This window comes from Corythoichthys intestinalis, chromosome 2 (genome assembly GCF_030265065.1).
Source record: "Corythoichthys intestinalis isolate RoL2023-P3 chromosome 2, ASM3026506v1, whole genome shotgun sequence".
NCBI lineage: Eukaryota > Metazoa > Chordata > Actinopteri > Syngnathiformes > Syngnathidae > Corythoichthys > Corythoichthys intestinalis.
Genome location: NC_080396.1, coordinates 63,239,195 through 63,258,749, shown reverse-complemented (window position 1 = coordinate 63,258,749; position 19,555 = coordinate 63,239,195). Strand labels below are relative to the sequence as shown.

The 19,555-nt window shown below is 41.6% G+C and overlaps 1 protein-coding gene across 2 annotated transcripts in view; it reads left to right on the top strand.

Annotated features, from left to right (window-relative positions):
* The window catches only part of LOC130904849 (charged multivesicular body protein 4b), a 32,295-nt gene extending 12,776 nt beyond the window's left edge, over positions 1-19,519 (top strand). For both annotated transcript variants that reach the window (XM_057817934.1, XM_057817926.1), the window contains exons 2-5: positions 13,442-13,619; positions 13,718-13,832; positions 18,226-18,349; positions 18,461-19,519. In XM_057817934.1, the coding sequence (XP_057673917.1) occupies positions 13,442-13,619; positions 13,718-13,832; positions 18,226-18,349; positions 18,461-18,528 (485 nt within the window). In that variant the 3' untranslated portion in view covers positions 18,529-19,519. The remainder of the gene's footprint in view (positions 1-13,441; positions 13,620-13,717; positions 13,833-18,225; positions 18,350-18,460) is intronic.
* The last annotated feature ends 36 nt before the right edge of the window (positions 19,520-19,555 follow it).

The following is a 19,555-nucleotide window of genomic DNA, read 5'->3' as shown; positions in this document are numbered from 1 at the left end:
AACTCACCAAAATTTGCACATACATGCAACTTTGCGTAAATTTTGATAATCTACAAAAAAATTTAACAAAATGGCTCAGTGGCGCCCCCTTGAAATTTTCAAAAAGGCCTTTCCTATTAGGTTTTTTCAACGTAGAACGATGAAATTTGGCAAGTCGATACATTGTGCAAAACTGCTCCAAAAAGTCTCTTGCACCCATATTCCAAACCCAACAGGAAGCCGGAAATTTTGGGTCAAATGCGAAATTTTATCGATTTACATTTGAGACCTTGTCGCTGAAGGATAAAGTTGGATCGTCTTCAAAATTGGTCAGACTATTCAGGAGACCTATGAGATCTTAAGTTTTCAAAATGGTGTGTTTTCATTCAAGGGTCTGGCCTGGGCGTGGTCCCAAAGTCGGCCATTTTTGGGCAAAATACCAAATTCAGAAAATGATTAAAAACTCCGTGATACAACGTTCAATCTTTTTCATTTCTAGCATGTATATGAGATATCCCAGCCTGAATACGACTGCATTGAAATATTACCTATTAGGCCTGGCGCCCCCTAGTGGGAACAGGAAATGGCCTTCTTTACGAGACAGGCTCCTCCTCCAAGGGAAAAAAATCTATTGACCTCAAACCTGTTTCAGGGGAGCCTCAAGACATGTGTTCAGGTCCCTGATGAAAAATATTGAGGTTTCGTTGAAGCGGAGAGGTCCAAACTGCAAGTGAAAATGACCGTCAACAATTTGTCTCGCCAAAAATTTTGAACAGTCATAACTCGGCAGATATGCAACATATCTGCGCCAAACTTTCCGTGTTTGTTGAGAGTCATACCCTGAAGGTTCTTGTAGGGGTCATTTGCATCAACTCTACAGTGCCAACTAGTGGCGACAGAAAGAAGTTTTAAAAAAGGCCTTTCCTATTGGGTTTTTTCAACATAGAGCAAGGAAATTTGGGGAGTAGATACCTTATGCAAAACTGCTCCAAAAAGTCTCTTGCACCCATATTCGAAATCCAACAGGAAATCGGGTATTTTGGATCGAATGTGAAATTTTCATGGGTTCACAGTAAGAGTTTACATTTGGAGGCTTGAATATGCATAAAAACTCACCAAAATTTGCACATACATGCGGCTTTGGATAACGTTCGATAATCTTGCAACGTTACGAAAACATGTAACAAAATGGCTCAGTGGCGCCCCCTTGAAATTTTCAAAAAGGCCTCTCCATTTAGGTTTTTCTAACATAGAGTGATGAAATTTGGAGAGTCAAAACTTTGTGCAAAACTGCTCCAAAAAGTCTCTTGCACACACATTCCAAATCCTACAGGAAATCGGGTATTTTGGATTGAATGTGAACTTTTTATCGATTTACAGTGTGCACATTTTACACCTTGGCACCTAGGGAATTAGTTTGATCATTCTCAAAATTGGTGAGACTGTTCATGAGGCATATGAAATCTTAAGTTATAAAAATGGTGTGTTTTCATTCACGGGCCTGACCTGGGCGGGGCGCCAAATTCTTCCATTTTTTCGCCAAAACACCGAATTCGGAAAATGACTGATAACTCCCTCATACAACCTTCAATCTATTTTAAATCTGGCATGTGTGTGAGGTATACCAGCCTGAGCAGGACTGGATTGAAAATTTACCATTTGTGCCTGGCGCCTCCTAGTGGGAACAGGAAATGCCCTTTTTTACGGGACACACTCCTCCTCTAAAGGGAAAAAATCAATCTACCTCAAACCTGCATAAGGGAAACCTTAAGACCTGTCTTCAGGTGCCTGATGAAAAATATTGAAGTTTCGTTGAAGCGGAGGGGTCCAAACAGGAAAGTGAAAATGACTGTCAACAATTTTTCTCTCCAAAAACTTTGAACAGTCATAACTCGGCAGATATACAAGATATCTGCGCCAAACTTCTCGTGCTTGTTGAGAGTCATACCCTGAAGGGCCTTGTAGGGGTCATTTGCATCAACCCTACAGCGCCAACTAGTGGCGATAGAAAGTCACTCGTTTTTCCAAAACATGTCCAGTTCTTTTCATGTTGGTCTTTGTAGTTTCAAGACCTATTAAAATACTTTTTTACGGCCCATGTCCACGTGTCTCTGTCTGTTGCCGTGACGACCCTTTGTTCGCCATTTAAAGGAAATATTTTTTTTCAGAGACTCAGGGAGCTTACAGAGCCACAATAGTTGGCACACTTGGTCGAATTGGCCCAGTTCGAAGATTAATTTTGGTTTTGAATAAGGGCTTGGCTGCACAGCTCAGTAGTGGCTCCTTTTTTGTAGTACTCTCTCCAATAGGGGTTTTTATCTCTTGGGTGTGGGAATGTAAATAGGCGACTTTCGAGCATGTTAGGTTCTAATGAGATGATTAGAGAGGAGGATCTGCCACCACCCTGACCTGCACACAGTCCGAGTTGCGTGACGTCCGAGTTGCGCTAGATTGCGAGGGCCCGTTCAGTCCTGCTTGCAGGCCTAGTTATTATTATTATTTTTTCATGGCAAATGAAAATGGCCAATTTGAAGGCCTGAACATGCTCAAAAACTCACCAAATTTTGCATATACATCCGGCTTCGCGAAAATTTCGAAAATTTAGCAACGTTTTTTAAAAAAATCAAAAAATGGCTCAGTGGCGCCCCCTTGAAATTTTAAAAATGCCCTTTGCTTTGATGTTTTTCAACGTAGAGCGATGAAATTTGGGGAGTGGATACGTTGTCCAGAGACGCTTCAAAAAGTCTGCAGCACCCATATTCCAAACCCAACAGGAAATCGGATATTTTGGATTGAATGTTGAAAAACATAGCATTTTGGGCGAAAACCAGCATGCACGTTTCAGACCATTGCGCCGAGCCAGTACGTTGGATCTTCCTCAAAATTGGTGTACGTCTTCATGAGACATATGAGATATTAAGTTGTGAAAATGGTGAGTTTTCGTCCACGGGCCTAACCTGGGCGGGGTACCAAAGTCGGGTGTTTTTTTGGCAACGCGCCAATTTCAGTAAATGATTAATAACTTCCTGATACAAGGTCCAATCTTTTTCATATTTGGCATGCGTGTAAGATGTCTTAACCTGAACACGACTGCATTGAAATATTTTCCATTAGGCCTGGCGCCCCCTTGTGGGAAGAGGAAACACCCATTTTTACGAGAAAGGCTCCTCCTCCTGGTGAAAAACATCAATTGACCTCAAACCTGCATCAGGGGAGCCTTAAGACATGTCTTTAGGTATATGATGAAAAATATTGAGTTTTCGTTGATGTAGCAGTACCCAAACAGGAAAGTGAAAAGACCCTCGGCATTTTGTCACAAAATGGCCAATTTCCAGGTCTGAACATGCTCGAAAACTCACCTAAATTTGCACATACATGCGGCTTCATGTAAATTTCATGAATTTAGCAACATTGCCAAAAGATGTAATAAAATGGCTCAGTGGCGCCCCCTTCAATTTTTAAAAAAGGCCTGTCCTATTAGTTTTTTTCGACGTAGAGTGATGAAATTTGGGGAGTGGATACGTTGTGCAAAACTGCTCCAAAAAGTCTCTTGCACCCATATTCCAAACCCAACAGGAAATCGGGTATTAGGGATTGAATCTTGCACAACATGGCATTTTTGTCTAAAACCAGCATGCACGTTTGACACCATTACGCCGAGGCAGTAAGTTGAATGCTCCTCAAAATTGGTCAGACTATTATTGACACATATGAGATGTTAGGTTATCAAAATGGTGACATTTCATTCACGGCCCTTTCCTGGCCAGGGGAGCAAATGTGTCTTATTTTTGACAATACAATTCAGTAAATGACTATAAGTCGCGGTTTTTTTCATATTTTGCTTTGGGGTGCCACTTATACTCAGCAGCGACTTATGTGTGAAATTATTAACACATTATGATAAAATTTCCCATGTTATTTTGGTGTTTTGGACTAATGGTTTTGTAAACTTGTTAGCATGCTATAGTTATCTGAATAACTCTTAATAGCTATGGCCACGTTCGCGTTCTGCCTTTGGCAATGTATGTTCAATTGTATAATTGACTTTTTTAAATTGAAATGGATGCATTTAGTTTGTGGCGCTTTCACGCCCACCTGGGAGCGCACTCGCACTTGTTTACGTGAAGAAGAGCGCTCGCACACCAGAAGAAGACAGACAGCTACGTAGCTCTGAGTGAGTGAGTGAGTGAGTGAGTGAGTGAGTGAGTGAGTGAGTGAGTGAGTGAGTGAGTGAGTGAGTGAGTGAGTGAGTGAGTGAGTGAGTGAGTGAGTGAGTGAGTGAGTGAGTGAGTGAGTGAGTGAGTGAGTGAGTGAGTGAGTGAGTGAGTGGGCGAGTTAGCGAGAGGGAAAGACGGCTGCGAAGCTACGTTCATTGTTTATGCTTTTAAAATATCTCTACAGAGGCAACGCCTGCGTGTATCATCTTTTCTGTTGTTGTTGTGTGTTTTCCACCCGCGAGCGGACACTTACAGCCAGTTGTGTGGTTGTTTGAATGGTGTGCTAATGCTAGCGAACGCATGCTAATCTGTTATGTTATTGCTGCAATAGTACCTAATTCTCATTTATTTACGTTGATGTGAACCTGTTTGCTATCGAGGACCAAATTGATTCAACAAATTATGCGGACGTCCAGCATTGTCTTTTTGGAGTTCGCTGTATATAGCCAGGACCGAGCGGTAGCGTCCTGGTGAGGACAGTATATTCGCATTTCGTTGTTTATGCACTGTACACTGTAGATTTATTCAGCATGTTGTTCTCTATTGTATTTTTATATTAAACTGCCTTTCAAGATGACATATCTGTTCTATGTGTTGGATTTTATCAAGTAAATTTCCCCCAAAATTGCGACTTATACTCCGGTAAGACTTATATATCTTTTTTTTCTCTTTGTTGGGCATTTTCTGGCTTGTGCGACTTATACTCAGGTGCGACTTGTAGTCCGAAAAATACGGTAATAACTTCCTGATTGAAGGTGCAATCTTTTCATATTTGGCATGAATGTGAAGTATTTCAGCCTGCACATGACTTTATTGAAATATTACTCATTACGCCTGGCGCCCCCTAGTGGGAACAGGAAACACACTTTTAATTAAATAGAAAGGCTCCTGCTTCTCAGGGTCAAAAATCAATTGACCTCAAACCTGAATCAGCGGAGCCTTAAGACATGTGTTCAGGTGCCTGATCAACAATTTTGTTTCGTTAAAGCAGAGGGGTCCAAAAGGAAAGTCATAATGACCGTGTTCAGGTGCCTAATAAACAATTTTGTTTTGTTAAAGCAGAGGGGTCCCATAGGAAAGTCATAATGACCGTCGCCATTTTCTCTCCCCACTAATTCTGAACATTCAGACATGCAATATATCTGCCTGGATATCTGTCTGTTGTCGACTGCCACCGCCCCGACCTGCCTGCCCTTCGACTTTGTTTGACGTCCGAGTTGCGCCATACGCGAGGGCCCGTTCAGTCCTGCTTGCAGGGCTAGTTAGGGCCCGAGCACTAAGCGTGCGAAGGCCCTATTGTTTTGCAAAGGATTTTTTTTTTTTTTATTTTTTTTTTTTTTTTTTTTTTTCAGGGCAAATGAAAACGGCCAATTTGGAGGCCTGAACATGCACGAAAAGTCACCAAAATTTGCACATACGTCCGGAAAATTGTAAATTTCGATAATTTTGCAACGTTGCAAAAAAATATAACAAAATGGCTCAGTGGCGCCCCCTTGAAATTTTAAAATTGGCCTATAACATTAGGGTCTGTCAGCGTAGAGCAATGAAATTTGGGGGGTCTATACCTTGTCCAAAACCGCTCCAAAAAAGCATTTACACGCATATTCCAAACCCAACAGGAAATCGGTTATTTTGGATCAAATATGAAATTTTTATCGATTTACAGGGTGCACATTTGAGACCTTTTCGCCGAGGGAGTTAGTTGGATCATCTTCAAAATTGGTGAGACTGTTCAGGAGACATATGAAATCTTAAGTTTTGAAAATGGTGCGTTTTCATTCACGGGTCTGACCTGGGCGTGGTGCCAAAGTCGACCATTTTTTCGGCAAAATGACAAATTCAGTAAATGACTTATAGTTCCTTGACACAACGTTCAATCTTTTTCATATTTGGCATGTATGTGTGGTATCCCACCCTTAACACGAGTGCATTGAAATATTACCCATTAGGTCTAGCGCCCCCTAGTGAGAACAGGAAATGCCTTTTTTTACGAGACAGGTTCCTCCTCCAAGGGAAAAAAATCTGTTGACCTCAAACCTGCATCAGGGGAGCCTTAAGACCTGTGTTCAGGTGCCTGATGAAAAATATTGAGGTTTCGTTGAGGCGGAGGGGTCCAAACAGGAAAGTGAAAATGAACGTCAACAATTTGTCACGCAAAAAACTTTGAACAGTCATAACTCGGCAGATATACAACATATCTGCGCCAAACTTCCCGTGTTTGTTGAGAGTCATACCCTGAAGGTTCTTGTAGGGGTCATTTGCATCAACTCTACAGTGCCAACTAGTGGCGACAGAAAGAAGTTTTAAAAAAGGCCTTTCCTATTGGGTTTTTTCAACATAGAGCAAGGAAATTTGGGGAGTAGATACCTTATGCAAAACTGCTCCAAAAAGTCTCTTGCACCCATATTCCAAATCCAACAGGAAATCGGGTATTTTGGATCGAATGTGAAATTTTCATGGGTTCACAGTAGGAGTTTACATTTGGAGGCTTGAATATGCACAAAAACTTGTACAAATTTGCACATACATGCGGCTTTAGATAACGTTCGATAATCTTGCAATGTTACGAAAAAATGTAGCAAAATGCCTCAGTGGCGCCCCCTTGAATTTTTCAAAAAGGCGTTTCCTATTAGGTTTTTTTAACAGAGAGTGATGAAATTTGGGGAGTCGATACCTTGTGCAAAACTGCTCCAAAAAGTCTCTTGCACCCGTATTCCAAATCCAACAGGAAATCGGGTATTTTGGATCGAATGTGAAATTTTTATCGGTTCACAGTAGGAGTTTACATTTGGAGGCTTGAACATGCACGAAAACTCACAAAAATTTGGACATACATGCGGCTTTGCATAACGTTCGATAATCTTGCAACGTTACGAAAACATGTAACAAAATGGCTCAGTGGCGCCCCCTTGAAATTTTCAAAAAGGCCTCTCCATTTAGGTTTTTTCAACGTAGAGGGATGAAATTCGGAGAGTCGATACCTTGTACAAAACTGCTCCAAAAAGTCTCTTGCATGCGTATTCCAAACCCAACAGGAAATCGGGTATTTTGGATTGAATGTGAAATTTTTATCGATTTACAGTGTGCACATTTTACACCTTGGCACCTAGGGAATTAGTTTGATCATTCTCAAAATTGGCGAGACTGTTCATGAGGCATATGAAATCTTAAGTTATCAAAATGGTGTGTTTTCATTCACGGGCCTGAGCTGGGCGGGGTGCCAAAGTCGGCCATTTTTTCGCCAAAACACCAAATTCAGAAAATGACTGATAACTCCCTCATACAACGTTCAATCTATTTTAAATCTGGCATGTGTGTGAGGTATACCTGCCTGAGCAGGACTGGATTGAGAATTTACCATTTGTGCCTGGCGCCTCCTAGTGGGAACAGGAAAAGCCCTTTTTTTACGGGACACACACCTCCTCTAAAGGGAAAAAAACAATCTACCTCAAACCTGTATAAGGGAAGCCTTAAGACCTGTGTTCAGGTGCCTGATGAAAAATATTGAGGTTTCGTTGAAGCGGAGGGGTCCAAACAGGAAAGTGAAAATGACCGTCAACAATTTGTCTCGCTAAAAACTTTGAACAGTCATAACTCGGCAGATATACAACATATCTGCGACAAACTTCCCGTGCTTGTTGAGAGTCATACCCTGAAGTGCCTTGTAGGGGTCATTTGCATCAACCCTACAGCGCCAACTAGTGGCAATAGAAAGTCACTCGTTTTTCCAATACATATCCAGTTCTTTTCAGTTTGGTCATTGTAGTTTCAAGACCTATTAAAATACTTATTTACGGCCCATGTCCACGTGTCTGTCTGTTGCCATGACGACCCTTTGTTCGCCATTTAAAGGAAATATTTTTTTCCAGAGAGTCAGGCAGCTTATAGAGCCACAATATTTGGCACACTTGGTCAAATTGGCCCAGTTAGAAGATTAATTTTGGTTTTGAATAAGGGCTTGGCAGCACAGCTCAGTAGTGGCTCCTTTTTTGTAGTAATCTCTCCAATAGGGGTTTTTATCTCTTGGGTGTGGTAATGTAAGAGGCGACTTTCGAGCATGTTAGGTTCTAATGAGATGATTAGAGAGAAGGATCTGCCACCACCCTGACCTGCACACAGTCCGAGTTGCGTGACGTCCGAGTTGCGCTAGATTGCGAGGGCCCGTTCAGTCCTGCTTGCAGGCCTAGTTATTATTATTATTATTATTCTTCTTTTTTCAGGGCAAATGAAAATGGCCAATTTGGAGGCCTGAACATGCACGAAAAGTCACCAAAATTTGCACATACGTGCGGCTTTGCGTAAAATTCGATAATCTTGTGTCGTTTTGAAAAAATGTCAAAAAATGGCTCAGTGGCGCCCCCTTGACCCTTAAAATTTTCAAAAAGGCCTCTCCTCTCAGGTTTTCAACGTAGAGCAATGAAATTTGGGGAGTAGATACCTTATGCCTAACTGTTCAAAAAAGCCTCTTGCACCCATATTCCAAATCCAACAGGAAATCGGATATTTTTGATCAAATGTGAAATTTTTATCGGTTCACAGTTGGAGTTTACATTTGGAGGCCTGAACATGCACGAAAACTCACCAAAATTTGCACATACATGCAACTTTGCAAAAATTTTGATAATCTACAAAAAAATTTAACAAAATGGCTCAGTGGCGCCCCCTTGAAATTTTCAAAAAGGCCTTTCCTATTAGGTTTTTTCAACGTAGAACAATGAAATTTGGCGAGTCGATACATTGTGCAAAACTGCTCCAAAAAGTCTCTTGCACCCATATTCCAAACCCAACAGGAAGCCGGAAATTTTGGGTCAAATGCGAAATTTTATCGATTTACATTTGAGACCTTGTCGCTGAAGGATAAAGTTGGATCGTCTTCAAAATTGGTCAGACTATTCAGGAGACCTATGAGATCTTAAGTTTTCAAAATGGTGTGTTTTCATTCAAGGGTCTGGCCTGGGCGTGGTCCCAAAGTCGGCCATTTTTGGGCAAAATACCAAATTCAGAAAATGATTAAAAACTCCGTGATACAACGTTCAATCTTTTTCATTTCTAGCATGTATATGAGATATCTCAGCCTGAACACGACTGCATTGAAATATTACCTATTAGGCCTGGCGCCCCCTAGTGGGAACAGGAAATGGCCTTCTTCACGAGACAGGCTCCTCCTCCAAGGGAAAAAAATCTATTGACCTCAAACCTGTTTCAGGGGAGCCTCAAGACATGTGTTCAGGTCCCTGATGAAAAATATTGAGGTTTCGTTGAAGCGGGGAGGTCCAAACTGCAAGTGAAAATGACCGTCAACAATTTGTCTCGCCAAAAATTTTGAACAGTCATAACTCGGCAGATATGCAACATATCTGCGCCAAACTTTCCGTGTTTGTTGAGAGTCATACCCTGAAGGTTCTTGTAGGGGTCATTTGCATCAACTCTACAGTGCCAACTAGTGGCAACAGAAAGAAGTTTTAAAAAAGGCCTTTCCTATTGGGTTTTTTCAACATAGAGCAAGGAAATTTGGGGAGTAGATACCTTATGCAAAACTGCTCCAAAAAGTCTCTTGCACCCATATTCCAAATCCAACAGGAAATTGGGTATTTTGGATCGAATGTGAAATTTTCATGGGTTCACAGTAAGAGTTTACATTTGGAGGCTTGAATATGCATAAAAACTCACCAAAATTTGCACATACATGCGGCTTTGGATAACGTTCGATAATCTTGCAACGTTACGAAAACATGTAACAAAATGGCTCAGTGGCGCCCCCTTGAAATTTTCAAAAAGGCCTCTCCATTTAGGTTTTTCTAACATAGAGTGATGAAATTTGGAGAGTCAAAACTTTGTGCAAAACTGCTCCAAAAAGTCTCTTGCACACACATTCCAAATCCTACAGGAAATCGGGTATTTTGGATTGAATGTGAACTTTTTATCGATTTACAGTGTGCACATTTTACACCTTGGCACCTAGGGAATTAGTTTGATCATTCTCAAAATTGGTGAGACTGTTCATGAGGCATATGAAATCTTAAGTTATAAAAATGGTGTGTTTTCATTCACGGGCCTGACCTGGGCGGGGCGCCAAATTCTTCCATTTTTTCGCAAAAACACCGAATTCGGAAAATGACTGATAACTCCCTCATACAACGTTCAATCTATTTTAAATCTGGCATGTGTGTGAGGTATACCAGCCTGAGCAGGACTGGATTGAAAATTTACCATTTGTGCCTGGCGCCTCCTAGTGGGAACAGGAAATGCCCTTTTTTACGGGACACACTCCTCCTCTAAAGGGAAAAAATCAATCTACCTCAAACCTGCATAAGGGAAACCTTAAGACCTGTCTTCAGGTGCCTGATGAAAAATATTGAAGTTTCGTTGAAGCGGAGGGGTCCAAACAGGAAAGTGAAAATGACTGTCAACAATTTTTCTCTCCAAAAACTTTGAACAGTCATAACTCGGCAGATATACAAGATATCTGCGCCAAACTTCCCGTGCTTGTTGAGAGTCATACCCTGAAGGGCCTTGTAGGGGTCATTTGCATCAACCCTACAGCGCCAACTAGTGGCGATAGAAAGTCACTCGTTTTTCCAAAACATGTCCAGTTCTTTTCATGTTGGTCATTGTAGTTTCAAGACCTATTAAAATACTTTTTTACGGCCCATGTCCACGTGTCTCTGTCTGTTGCCGTGACGACCCTTTGTTCGCCATTTAAAGGAAATATTTTTTTTCAGAGACTCAGGCAGCTTATAGAGCCACAATAGTTGGCACACTTGGTCGAATTGGCCCAGTTAGAAGATTAATTTTAGTTTTGAATAAGGGCTTGGCTGCACAGCTCAGTAGTGGCTCCTTTTTTGTAGTACTCTCTCCAATAGGGGTTTTTATCTCTTGGGTGTGGGAATGTAAATAGGCGACTTTCGAGCATGTTAGGTTCTAATGAGATGATTAGAGAGGAGGATCTGCCACCGCCCTGACCTGCACACAGTCCGAGTTGCGTGACGTCCGAGTTGCGCTAGATCGCGAGGGCCCGTTCAGTCCTGCTTGCAGGCCTAGTTTGCATTTTGTTTTCTTACTGTACCGAAAATGAACCGAACCGTGACCTCAAAACCGAGACACGTACTGAACCGAGATTTTTGTGTATCGTTACACCCCTATTTTTATCAGATAGTCCGCTTAGTTTTGTAAATCTGAATGCAAACCCGAACTCTAGTCCGGACCAAACAAACGAACTCTGGTCAGCTCAAAATCGTGGGTCTCGGTCCACTTTAACCACACCCTGCTTCGTTCGTGAATGCAACCGGAGCAGGGTGCGCGTTTGCTACTTTATGTGCAGCGTTACAGTGTGGAGCTCTGATGCTCCAAACTGTGACTGTACACGCAAGGCATCCTTGGAAGCAGAAGTACAGCACGCACGCTATTCAAAATCAACAATGGCAAGATGACGGGCAAACCATGGCTAAATGTTGTTGTGCTGCGCTAAGCAGTTGCATTTAATACACAAAATGGGGTTTAATGTGTTTTGCATGTCTGTACCACGTGAGAGTGACAGAAGCCGGGGCAGGTGGAGCCTGTCTGGGCAGCTGTTTGAATCTCCCTCTCCTGGGAGTGGCGACAATTTGGCTGTCCAAAAAGTCACACAAGTGAGAGCTATCAATCGTGCGCCTGTAACACTTGGTTCACACGGTTCCGTTTCATGGTTTAATTTTTCCCGTGGTTTAATTTTATGTATTCCGTTCGCTCGAGTCAGGAGAGAGCGACCCCGTCACAGGCCGTGCGGTGACTTGCTATGCTGTGCTACATTTTTTTTTCACTTACGTGCATACAAACATCTGCAGCACAAAAGTCAGTTGACAAAAACTATATACAGTTTAACATTACGTGCAGCATCACAGCACCACACTCTGACACAACACGCTCCCTCCCAGGAGGTAGGCATTTCCTCTTCTATTTGTCCAATCAATGAGTGCGCCTTTCGTCCACATCATGCTACTCGGAATGTTCGATTGGCGCAGTGTGAATGCTGAACCTTTTCAACAACTCATTTGCATATGATGCTGCGAGGTAGCTCTCCAACCGGACCCTGGTCTTCTTGGTTTAGTGTGAAAGCACCCTTAGTCGTGTATTGTCTAGAACGCACCTGTTTTGTTTTTTTTTGGCTTGACACTTTTGCGTGTCTGTTAGGGGCGGGAACCTCTGGATAGCTCACAATACGATACGACTTGCGATACAGGGCTCACGATAACGATAATCTCACATGATGGGGATAAGGAGTGGGAACCTCTTGGTACCTCACGATACGATACAATTTGCGATACAAAGCTCACGATAACGATGATCTGACGATATTGCGATACAATGATATCGATAAACTGGTCAGGAAATCATTCTAGGATTTTCTACAAACAACTAATAAACAGAAAAACAAGCTTCTGCTGTGAATTGGAATGAGTACATCACTAGTAGAAGTCCAATCCATTTGAACTGGGAGGGTGGCATTCGTTCATTCACTGCCATCACTCCCACTTCAAACGGCCTCTATGCCCGTCAGTGGCAGCCATTGCCAGGCAATGAGGTAATTTTGGGCCATTTGAGGTCATTTACCTGTTGATGTTCAGTTACTTCCTGTTGATTTTGGGGTATTTTATAGGTAATTTCTTGTTTATTTTGAGTTACAGAACAGGAAGCGACCTGGGAATCACCCAAATGAATAGGCAGTGACTCAAACTCAACAGGAAATGACCTGTAAATGCCCTAAAATGAACCGCAAGTGACCTGTAAATGCCCTGAAAATCGGACACAATGACTGTGAATGCTCTGGTTTCGAATGAAGGAACGTTCCCAGTCTAAATAGATTGGGCGTCGTGCACCGTCAGTGCAGCCTTAGAGTTAACTGAGACACTATTATGGTAGAAGATTTTGGTAGCAACTTGTTTGTTCCTTTTTATTTTTTTCAACATTGACACCTTTTTAAAACGTTATCTCGATTCTTGGCAGGAGCATATCGATAACCTTTTGGGATACAAAGTATCATGATATATCACCATTTCGATATTTTGTCACACTCCTAATGGGGGTATAACAATTATCGATACATGGGTCAGGAAACTATGATATTTTACTGTACAAATCTGTCTACGCTGAATTGAATTGAGTTTATTATTAGTAGACATTTAAGTCATTTGAACTGGGAGGGTGGCAGTGAATGAACATTCGTTAATTCCCTGCGGATTCATTCTCACCCTCTCGCCCTCCTGCAGCGGCTCTCCAGGCTTTGAAAAGAAAGAAGCGCTACGAGAAACAGCTGGGCCAAATCGATGGCACGTTGTCCACCATCGAGTTCCAGAGAGAAGCTCTTGAGAACGCCAACACCAACACTGAAGTGCTGAAGAATCTGGGTTTTGCTGCAAAGGCCATGAAGTCTGCTCACGAAAACATGTAAGCCAGAACTGCCGGCCACACATTTGATTGATTTGAGTGATGAAAGATTGATTGATGGAGCACTGGAGTAACATTTCTTCTGCCTTTTGTGTAAGGGATATTGACAAGGTGGACGACTTGATGCAGGACATAACCGAGCAGCAAGAGTTGGCCCAAGAAATCTCCGACGCCATTTCCAAACCTGTTGGATTTGGAGAAGATTTGGATGAGGTAAGAAGCGCTTTGTCTTGGAAGGCCGTTATTAATTCAACTTTGAATTGAATGCATTCAGGGAAAGAGTGAATGCCCTCTTTCTAAAGGTTTCAGTCAGATGACTTGAGTTGCCAGCTTTGTCAACTTGCACAAAATATATTTTTTAAAAACTTAAACATCGTTTCTTGAATCTTGAATTGTAAATTCAGCCTAAACCAGGGGTGTCCAATCTACGGCCCGTGGGTCAACTACGGCCTGCTATCTAGATTTATTGGCCCGTGGCAAATCATGAAAATATCATTGAATATCGTACTCACAAGAATCTTAAATTCAGCAAATTGCACTTCTCATTTTAAACACTAGATAGAGCTTGGCACTTAAACGGTGTGCCTACATTGGGTCGGGGGTCAAAACTTGACAACTCATTGAAATGAATGTAGGAAACTAGAATTTCAGTATTTTGTTTTACAAAAATACATCTATGTAAAATATAATCCAATGTGATAAATTAGGATTATTCGATTGTGATTTTCTTGCCTTGTTTGCTGCTGCTGGACATTTTCTCTTTGTTTTCGAAAGTTTGTTTCAGTCATGTATATATATCGTAAGTGCCTTATATCTCGAGATTATTTTGTTACTTAAAGTGCCTGTGACAGCATAAAAAAAGTCTCAAATAGCATTATTATGCGAATTACAAGCATATTTTGAGACCATTCGACTACATACAACAATTTGGCAAAGCGCAGATGACGAGAAATTAGTCTTTTAAACTGCCGTTTAGCCCCTGCCTGTCATTAATAGTGCTCTAGCGTCCCCAGCTGGAGAATGACGTCCACGGGGTCACGATTTCATCTGATTTAGAATTCAGCCCATTGAGGGGGAAATATTTAGAATGAGGAAAATGCGACAAAGAGATCAGCAAAATGTCATTGTTTCATCTCTCTACTTCAATATTTTACAGGATATTCTTTAAGTATTTTTCTCCAATTGCTAAATAAATGGTATGTTCATGACAAATAGTCTTGTGCTAAATGGAATATGAAATATTCAAAATGCATTTATTCAGTACGACATGGCAAAATTACTCCATAATGGTCAACACGGTCGTCGACTTCTTGTGCCTCCCAAATGATATTTCATGACACCGGAGTTAGTCCGGCTTTTGACATTTCCCCGAACCGAGCCGCTTTTCTTATTCTCGCCTTTTGAAGCGAAAAGTCACGCAACACTACCCCAGATCATGTCACACAGCGGCGGGGTTGTCGATTGTCTTCACGGATCGGCAACCCACCCGGCGACGAGCAAGTTACAGCTCGTCGTTCTCCTGCTGCTGGCAGGAGAGCTCCTTTGCCGGGGAAGCAGCTGGAGAATGACCGCCGGATAAACCGGCCGACATCAGAGGAGCGCGTAGCTGCCCGAACCTAACCCAAGGGTAGTGATCTATTGGCGGGCCACGATAAGGGCAGAGGGGGCTGGAAGTCTGGACGATATGGAGAACCGCACGAGCATAAGCCGAGTATAGCAACCTCCCGGCGGGCACGTGAAGAGGACCGAGGGGGGTGTGCGACAAGCCGCTGGTCGTCAGACGAGTGGCATTCTCGGTGGACAAGGAGCATTTTCAGCCACAAAATGCAAGCCACCTCAGCATTAAAACGTGTGCCATGGTCCCAGTATTTGACATAATACAAAACATGATGTTTACTCACTTCCTCGTAAGTCCAATGGTCCCACAGTTGTCGGACTTGTTTTGTCCAATCTCTGGGTGAATGGGAACTTTTTGAAAACCAAAAAGGCTCACACGCCTCTCCCCGGTGATGCAACAAAACCCTGCAGCACAATTGGCTGGCGTGATGCGAAAAATAAACGAATAAATCCGAAAAAATCAGCTGAATCCGCAGTCCATTTTCATGCAATGAAACAATGCTGTATTGTGAGATGCTGACCCGGGTGACGTCACATTCGCATTGGTCCTCAACCCGAGACTGGAGCCGGAAATCACTCATTTCCATGGTGCGGGATTCAAAAAAATTGAATAAATAAGACTAGGGCTGCAGCTATCGAATATTTTAGTAATCGAGTAATCGACTGAAAATTCTATCGATTAATCGAGTAATCGGATAAAACAAATATATTTTTAGGTGAAGAGCAATTATAGATATACATGAGAAAACAAGACATTTTATCATTTTCAGTCAATCAATGTCTTTATTTTTTATGTATATTGTTGAAAACAGCCAACAATTGCATCTCAGATGTAACTAGAATTTTAAAAAAAAGACTAATTCACTATATATATATTATATATATATACACACACCTAAAAATGCCTTTACGCTTGATAACACACATCGCTTAAAAGTTAGGATTTTTTCCCACGTTTTTCAATTGAATTTCTATTTGTGTCAAGCCATTTTTAAGTTCTAGTAAAGTTTTAAGTTGGTCTAAACTGTAAGTCCTGATAGGATTTTAAATTTTTGCAGTGTTCAAAATAAATGTATGATACAGGCTGTATTGGAGCACATTAGGGACTAGTGCTACTTGGTGTTTTATCCAGCAATGACTACTGAGCTAAAATTGATAGTTAGCATTATTGAGTTTTTATTTGACACCCTCATCACTCCACAACGCTATGTTATGTTAAAGCCTGTATGTAAGACACGTTAGCCACGCATCGAAAGTGGTCTTAATTAATAGAAACCTAGCCCTCCGCAGGGCTAACGTTACGTGAGCTAGTAGTGACAGTAACGTTAATCTTATATATTAGCGCTTAACGCTCTTTATTAGCGCATAGCGCTCTCCTGCTTTAAGATGGCGGCTGTTTGCTAACGCTGCCCAGACGCGGCCTAGTCTGTCAATGTGCATCTAGTTCAACATACATGTGATCTCTATGAGACTCATCAGAGCTACCTGCAACTAACGTAGCATGTGCAGGCTAGTATTTAGCAACGTCGGCGTCGTTTGTAGCGGCTGTGTGCTGCAGGTAGTTGTTTTTTTTTTTTGCTTCTTCCTCTACGCACGTGACATCAGCGCGTTGTCCCGCATTAAAAGTAGTCCGAGCAAAACGTGATGCTTAGAGCTGTCAAAATAAACGATTACTCGAGGTGAATAAAATTACTCGGATCAGTTTTTAAACTCGAGTTACTCGAGTTGCTCGAGTATTCGTTTCAGCTCTAAATAAGACGTACGCTTCCACACACATCCAGCGGTCCATTTCATTCAGAAGCATAAAATACCGCATGAAATATGAAATAAACATGCTTTTTGATGTCATAAGCACTTTAACTCATTCACTACCATTGACAGTTATGGATATCAAATCCATTTCAACTTGGACGGTTGGTATTGAGCTGTCATTTTTCACTCTCATTGACTGTGGTGCCAGCCCTCCCAGTCAAAATGGATTGGATGTCAATCGCAGTCAATGGCAGTTAATGACCTTCTACTTAAAATAAGTACATTTGAAAACACGATCCTTTTTGCCTGATTCTGATCCTGTGTTTAACATATGAAAGTGAAAGGATTTCTAGTTGGCCCTTGCATCTCCTAATTTTTCTGAAAGCGGCCCTCAGAGAAAAACATTTGTACACCCCTGGGCTAAACCGATTGTTCGCCACGACTTGGAAAAAGCAATTCACGCTTTTATAAGCTCAAGGCTGGATTACTGCAACGCTCTTTATGTTGGTCTTCCCAAATCCTCAGTTTCTCGTCTCCAACTTGTTCAAAATGCTGCTGCTCGATTTTTAACAGATACACCTAGACGTGAACATATTACCCCCGTGCTATCATCGCTCCACTGGCTTCCAGTCCATTTTAGAATTGATTTTAAACTTTTACTGTTTGTTTTTAATTCTATTAATGGCCAGGCTCCTTCTTACTTATCAGAAATTTTAACCATCCGTAACTCTGGCAGGAGTCTTAGCTCTACCGGCCAACTTCATTTGCAAGTCCCAAGGTCCAAACTCAAACAGTGGGGAGACCGATCTTTTGCGGTTGCTGCACCCAGGTTATGGAATAGTCTTCCCCCGGAAATCCGCACCACTACAAATTTGGGCCTTTTTAAATCTCGTTTAAAGACACACCTTTTTAGACTCGCCTTTCCCCAAGATTAGTTTAGCCTGGTTTTATTTCTTTAGGGTTTTTAATGTTTTCGGATTTTATCTGTTTTATTGTTTTGTTTGGTGTCTGACTAATCGTGATGCGATGGTTCGTTTTTTTTTCTTTTCTTTTCTTTTCTTCCTAATGTCATTTTATAACACTTTCCTGCCTTTTATTTACTATGTGCCATGTTTGTCTTTGTTGTAAAGCACTTTGGGGACCTTTCGGGTTTTGTAAAGGGCTATATAAATAAATTTGATTTTGATTTGATTTGATTTTTGCGCCGATATATAGTGTCCTTTATTGTCTTTGACAGGATGAGCTTCTTGCTGAACTGGAGGAGTTGGAACAAGAAGAGCTGGATAAAAATCTGCTGGACGTCGGAGCGGAGAACGTCCCCCTTCCCAACGTGCCTTCTACATCATTACCTTCAAGACCTGGTGAGACTTGTCTTTTAATTCTACTGCGAGAAGGAAATATTTTCAGATGATCCATTTCTCTCTTGGTTTTTGCTGTTCATCAACTAACATTGTATTCTTCTCTTACCGAAGCTGCAAAGAAAGAGGATGACGAGGATGACATGGGCGACCTGAAGCGCTGGGGAATGGAAGCCATGTAAACAAATCATGCGACACATCTTGCTTACTTGCATCACAGACCGACCTGAACTGAGGAAGAAAGGCACCAATGGACTAATATAAGATGTTTGTTTGTTCTGGAAGAGATGGCCTGAACTCCATTTAACACTCCTCCCCTTACCCGCCCCAAGAAAAAACTGAAATGTTGTAGTTTTTCTTTACCCAAGTCTTAGATTTCCCTCTGTTTTTTTTATCAGTTGGAGGCTTGCCAATGGTGTCTGTGTCATACAGCAAAGTCACTAATATTTAATGAGCACCTATTCATGAGAGTTCATGTCTGTGTGACATTGTGACAGGACCCTTCGAAACTGTCCTCACTCATTTCTGTGTCTTGAGCATTCAAAGACAGATGCTGCAGGGTGGAGTATATCTGCCCTCTGTCAAATTTAAACCCATGTTTCATATTGATCTTTGTGCTTTGTCTTCAAACACTTTTGCCCTGCCCCCTTAAAAAAATGCCCACTCCCCAATGCTTAGTTAGTTGGTGTAAATATCCCACTTGTCTCTTTTTCTACTATGAGGAATCCCCATCATTGCTGAGTCTCACTTTGTTGTAGGAAGCATGCAACAAAAAAGTGACATGTCAGCAAACCGAAGGCACGACTAGAAGCGGAACCTGTTGAAAGCATTTCAACACATTCACTCTGAATCCATCAATTTCATTTTTAAGGTCCACGTTTCAAATGTTGTCATTAGGATGACATGAAAAGGAACTATGGTCACATTTCAACTATATCCTCACGGGAATGGAACGGTTTTCACTCTATAGCATCTTTAACGTTAATTACATTTTGTATTGGAGTTCAAAGTTTAGAAGTGTTTTACAGTTGCAAATTCATGATGTATATTTTTTACATTGTGGGGAAAACAATAATGGAATTACAGGTGGGCAAGCATGTATGCATTTCAATCTTTTATTTATCCAGATAAGAATATTATTTGCGGGCTCATTAAAAGACGACAATTCTTGTATTTATGTGACCTCTCGCTCCTTTTTTCTTACTTGAC